This window comes from Adiantum capillus-veneris, chromosome 25 (genome assembly GCF_014529385.1).
Source record: "Adiantum capillus-veneris isolate H3 chromosome 25, ASM1452938v2, whole genome shotgun sequence".
NCBI lineage: Eukaryota > Viridiplantae > Streptophyta > Polypodiopsida > Polypodiales > Pteridaceae > Adiantum > Adiantum capillus-veneris.
Window position 1 is genome coordinate 15,754,553 of NC_140955.1, and position 6,083 is coordinate 15,760,635.

The 6,083-nt window shown below is 41.8% G+C and overlaps 1 protein-coding gene across 1 annotated transcript; it reads right to left on the reverse strand.

Annotated features, from left to right (window-relative positions):
• Positions 1-5,142: 5,142 nt before the first annotated feature.
• Positions 5,143-5,867, reverse strand: LOC147424460 (uncharacterized). The gene has a single exon (XM_086500456.1). It carries the CDS (start codon positions 5,746-5,748, stop codon positions 5,392-5,394), a length of 357 nt encoding a protein of 118 aa, XP_086356582.1. The 5' UTR covers positions 5,749-5,867; the 3' UTR covers positions 5,143-5,391.
• Between the last annotated feature and the right edge of the window lie 216 nt (positions 5,868-6,083).

Genomic DNA, 6,083 nt, shown 5'->3' on the forward strand with positions numbered 1-6,083 from the left:
TACATGTCAAAAAGACTAACAAAGCCCATCAAATGGCAACCCTCTTCATTTCACAAATCTTTAAGTATCATGGCTTGCCAATGTCCATAGTGTGGGATAGAGATCCTAGAATGACCAATAATTTTTGGAAGGGTCTCTTTGAGAATTTACGGACAAGGCTAAATTTCTCTTTGGCCTATCACCCACAAACGGATGGCCATCCAATAAGTGTGCACTCAAATCCTATTGGATGGCCATGGAGGTGGACCAATGAGAATTCAGCTAGAGTAAATCTAGTTTAATTCATTTAAAAACAATTAATAAAAGAACGAATAAGAATTAAGCTCTCTAGAAGACTATTGGGGACAGTCTCCCAAAGGGTCCAATGAGCATTCAACAGCCCAATGGCTTGCGTGATTCCTATTGGCTAGGAGACAAAGGGGTCCAATGAGAGTTTAGTTGCATTAATTAATTACCTAAAGCTCTCACAAAAGGGGAAAGGGGGACACATGTCAAAAATCTATCACTTATGCTGCTTAAATTTCATTGGCTAAGATGGGAGAGGTCCACGACCTTGACCTCGGCCTCCGCCAGTACCCTCTTGGTATTTGCTGCACCCAGTATCAGTCCCACTGGTACCTGAATTTTCCTCTTTAGGTCCACTAGTTGTCTCTACCTTAGTTGATTTGGCATTTGTAAATGCAACTAGAGACGGATCCTTACCTTTCTTGAAATGATGGATTCGAATGCCACAATTATTCCACAGATGGCCACACGCTTTGCAGTACATGCACTGTGGGAATTTGTTGGAAACATGATCTCTGGATTTGCATTTGGAGCACCAAGTTTTCATCTTCCTGACTGATGGTTTGATCTAGCTGATTTCAGAAATTTGCCTGGCCATTTTGTCAATTTTTTTGACTCTTTCTTAGCCTTGTCCTTGCTCTTTTCGTCCGAACTACTATCAAAACTGTTGGAAGTCTCATTGGAGTTGGAATTCTCCGTAGAAGAGCTGCTACTGGCTAGACCTTTGCTTCTTATGGCTTCGCTCCTTCTTGGCTTGCTGCTCAAGCTTCAGAGTACCAAGTTATTAAACTTCTTTGTGGGTGTAGGTACCTCTTGCTCTCTCAGTTGCTTGCTACAAAATCCATTTAGAAACCATGCATGCAGTATTTTTTCTTAAGGTGGTTCTTGCAGCTGCCTGGTCAACTCTTTGATCTTTTCTACATAGCTTTTTACAAACACTTTTCCTTGCCTGATCTTGTCCAGCTCACAGAGAATGTCTTCATTGTCTTTGTTGTCTGAGTATTCAAGGCTGAAATCCTTGATCAATTTATTGTAAGACCTGAGCTGGCAAGCTAGATAGTGGTAATATCATTTTCTTGCCGCATCCTTCAGTGTTTGAGGAAAATAACTCCCCAGTCATCTTCATCAATATGCTTTAATTCAGCATATTTCTCAAAGGCTTTAATGTGGATATCAAGATCGTCTTTTTTCCCACCTTTGAAAACTGGAAAAGAGATCTTTAAAGAAGCAGCATAATCATGCTTGTCTGTATCATCTCGGTCTTGGTAGCCTGACTAGGTTTGGATGACTTCTTGTAATGATCAGTGTTGGCATCCCAATGACCTTCCTTTTTAGTTTCAATTCAGTCTCTACCTTGGCCTTCCTACTTGTACTTTGCTACCCTTGGCCTCAGCTGTCTTGTATGTGGATCTAGAACCTTCAGTCTTGGTTTTGCATTCCTCACGCTCAGCCCACCTCCTCCTTGAGTGACTGGAATGCTGAGAGTCTCTCGCCTCTTCAGCATTACTATGCTCCTCGTGAGCCTCAGGCTCACTCTCCGAGTCCCTCTCAGTATCAAACTCTCTTGCCGACACTTCTGGAATAGGGTCGACTCGTGTGGAATCAGTGCAAAACCAGGTTGACAATTTTCGACCATGACTGACTCTGGGCGGCATGTTTGTAGCTAAGAATTCTAATTGGGAGACAGAGCTCACTAGTCTAAGAGCAATCAGCTCTAGCCACCATGATTGCCAAAATGGAATGAGAGCTAATCTCTTCAGACAGCTATTCCAGTGTTAGAGTTCAGAGCTACTGATTATCTAGGCGGTTCAATTAGTGAGGATTGGATCTAAGTACTGGACTGAAAATGAGAACTGAAGTGGAATAATCTACTAAAATGGAAGACACAAACTAGAAGATTGGGAATGGTATTATAGATTCAAATCAGCAGTACAAGATAATCAGTAGTGTACAACAAGCTTAAGCTTAGATAAAGTTTGAGGATGTGATTACAGAGTTAAAAAACAAAAGCTTATGAAACTAAAAGTCTAGAAGCAAGAGCCTATAAGCCAAAATTCAAAAGATCCCCGGATACATTGTAGCAGCTCCTATTTATAGGCTTACAGAGTTACTGCAGTAACTACTGTAATTACTGCCAACGTAGTTGTTCCCCCTGGTCAGCCTTCTAAGGATCAGTTCCCACCTGCTGGGATTGTCCTCGCCTTCTACATGGAGACACTTCTTCTCTCCCTCTATCACCTAGATTTTTTCCTTCTTCCTCTTCCTCGGTCCCTGTATCATTTTTCTCAGCATCTACAATCTCGATAGGAGAGGTGTCACCAAGGCTGGCAAGCTCACACCCACCTTTGGCGAGTCTCACATGGTATCACCAACTTTGGAGCATTTCAAACGAGTCATTCCTGAAACCAGTTAATGGACTCAGTAAAGAGAAGTCTAAGAGGCTTAGGGCAAGGAGAAGGTAATTGATAAATAGCAATAGAAGCAAGAACTGGTAGCTAAGATCACAGAGGATCTAGCTAAGAAGCTACCCAACAACCAAAGAGTTTTGATGCTCATGTTATTCAGAAGATACCAACCACATCTTCTGAGAAGAGGCAGCTAGATCAGTCAGGATCTGGAATCTCTGAGACCATGCTTGTTGCAATACAAGGACTGGTGGATGATCTAGGGCAAGTGAAATCAGATTTGACTACAATAGAAAACACTGAACCGAGGAAAGCACAGTGTCTTTCTCAGTGTCAGTCAAGGCTCAATACAGACACCAGAACAGAGGATTGGCAATGTGAAGATAGTCTTGATTCCTTGAGTTCTGATAATAATTTTGACCAGGAGAGAGAAGAGATCTATGTCAAAATCTATGAACGAATTCAAGATTTGACGGTAGAATTAGATGATATCATGAAGACTTTGCTTGAAGTAACAAAGTTTATCAGACGGTGAAGAAAAGCTGAAGCTGATGCCAGAGCAGTGATTTGTCGGCTATCAAAGATGATGAGGTGCCAGTAATCCAAGGTCAAGAAACAGTGGGAGCCGCTATCCGGTGTTATACTGGATGGAGGGGATAGTAAAATTGTGAGCTTTTACTTTAGAGCTTTTTTCAAACATTTGGAGCTTTTTTCATTGCATGCTCAAATAAGCTTATTGTCTATGAGTACGAGGGGAAGCAAATTGAGTACTACCTATGAACCATTTGAGGAGAATGATAGCCAATTATGGAGCTTGCACATTATATATATATATATATATATATATATATATATATATATATATATATATATATATATATATAGAGAGAGAGAGAGAGAGAGAGAGAGAGAGAGAGAGAGTCAGAGAACTTCAAGACATTTCCTCCCAAATTTTTCTCTCACAATCTTCTGACGCTATGTAACCACTACATATTGCCGATCCTTTGGAGGGCATTGCTCTTAGAGGCCTTCCTTGCCAATGCATATGTAGGTTGATTTTGGATGATCGCGGTGGATTTCGTAGTCTTCTTTCTAGTATACTATGTCCTACATAGCTCTCAAAGTGGGGCCACATTTAATGAAGGTCTTTGACTTACACGAGAAGGTACTACTAATACTCTTTGTATCCATCCACCTTGTTCTAAGTTGTGCCCATCACCATCTTAGAAAGAACTGGTGGTACTGGTTATTAATTATTTAATCCTTTTGACTGCAGTAGGATCAGGCGGCATTCACCCATGCATTGCTGTGCATTTGCAAAGACCAGATTGAGCTAGAAGCAATCGATAGCTGCAGTAAAAAAATGAGGGAAAAACTAAACGACAAGATCTTAAGTACATGGAGTTCTTCGCTATTTCTTTGTCACATGTGGATCGATAAAGCATACTTGTATGTGACTTAGCGACTGTGAAAACACCTCAAGACAAACGAGATATTGAAAGCTTAAATCCATCGCGACTGTGCACACAAGATTGAACTCAAAGAGCTGAACATCGTCATCCACATGACACACATGTGGACATCTGGCGACATACTAATGATTGGCTCTGAGCAATAATATACCTTTTTTAGTCCTCCAAGCATTGACGTTGGACACGTGTCAGGAGAAATTTTTCAAATACCTCTAGGTTTCATGTACGTATTCTTTACCAGTATGTCTGTACCCATGTCCTTTTTATAGGAATCTTGAAAGATCCCTTGGGCTTAGGAGAAACGGAAAAGGAAAGGGCAAAGTTTTCATTGGAAATCAATAGTATGTAGTAGTGATTCTGGTATATATTTCGAAGCTTGAGAACGTTGAAGCAAAAGTAAAAGGAGCATAATTTTTTCATTTAGTGGAAGCTTGTAATTAGTGTGCAGATCCGTGGAATGATGACGAGTGAGCATAGTTGGAAATGTCTAGCTGGGGAGGGATGTGTTGAGCCACGAAGGCAAGTTCAAGGGTGCCAGGTGCCGGACCACATCAAGCAAAGAGTTGAATGCATTTTTTAAGGGAAAATGACCAAAATATACCCCTCTATTTGTGAAAAATTCGGTTGGATTCTTCAAGAGTTTCTAATCTTTACTCTTTTTGACAATTGAGATCCATTTTTGAGTGCTTAGCATGTAATTTGTCACAAATGAAGCGAATGAATCCGAAGCCTACATAACCAACTCAAATTCTGATTTTAGCATCTTGTATCGATACACAATCAATTTTCTACAATTTTTTCAATCTTTGGAGAAATCTAATCTCACAATCAGGGCATTTTGGAATTATTTTAAATTTGAAGAGTATTTTGGGAATTTCCTTTTAAAAAAATTATTTCCAGAACTCGGCCGTTCTCTCTCTCTCTCTCTCTCTCTCTTCTCTTCTTTTTTTTTTTTTTGATCCCGCTAGAATACTATAATCTTATTAAAGATTAAGTCTTGGATGTGTACAGTAGTTGTTTGCCAAAGCAACATCCATATTACATCTCACTTCCTGCATTTTCGTTCTGTGCAGAATTAAACCTTTACAATTTACATAAGGCTTCTCAGAAGAAAGCCCTTTTCTTCATTTCCCATCTGTACAAGAGAAAGCCTGCATCGCCAAAGGCAGCAATGCGCACCATCAAAAAGGAAAATTTCCGCATTGAGTCCGTCCCATGCCCACAGATCTTCACAGCACTCCCAGCTTCTTCACCTTGTGATGTCGAGGGCTCTCATCCAGCTCTCCGTCGCTTGCGTCACTGTCGCTACAGCAATCATCCTCCTCTTTCACAGCAAGCTTTTGGTCCATGGAATCTCGAATCTTCTGCTTGATGTCATCCAGGGGGCCTTCGCGGTTGATTGGGTGCTCGTAGTGGCCATAGGGGTATGTGGTCTCATGCCCATAGGGAGTGATTTTGTAAGAGGACCCCGGAACTCTGTCGCCGCCCCAAGCATTACCTCGGAACAACATGGCATCTTCACACAGAAGTCCTGCCGCATGTGACCGCTCCGTGTAACCACGTGGGGGAGCAAGTCTGGCTGCCATAGTGACGCAGAAATGAGAAGAGTGAGGAGGGTAGAGATGCAGGAAAAAGGGAAGACCGGACGTAGCTGAAGAGTAGATGCAAAAGAAGCGCAGAGTTTCTCTCTCTCTCTCTCTCTCTCTCTCTCTCTCTCTCTCTCTCTCTCGCTCGTGCATCCCCCGTCTGCTAGCTATGTCCAGCAGCCAATCTTGAAGGGCTCTCTCTCTCTTTCCTGTGATGCGTGCAGGTGTCTACAGAGAACGATAGATGCGATGCCGGAGTGAAGGAGTCGTCATGAGAGAGACTCGAGAGATGGTGATAGGTCCGAGTCTACAGAGATCTCTCCGTGCAGAGGATG

Coding starts and splice junctions, on each gene's coding strand:
- LOC147424460 (XM_086500456.1), bottom strand. CDS start 5,748: ATGGCAGCCAGACTTGCTCCCCCACGTGGTTACACGGAGCGGTCACAT.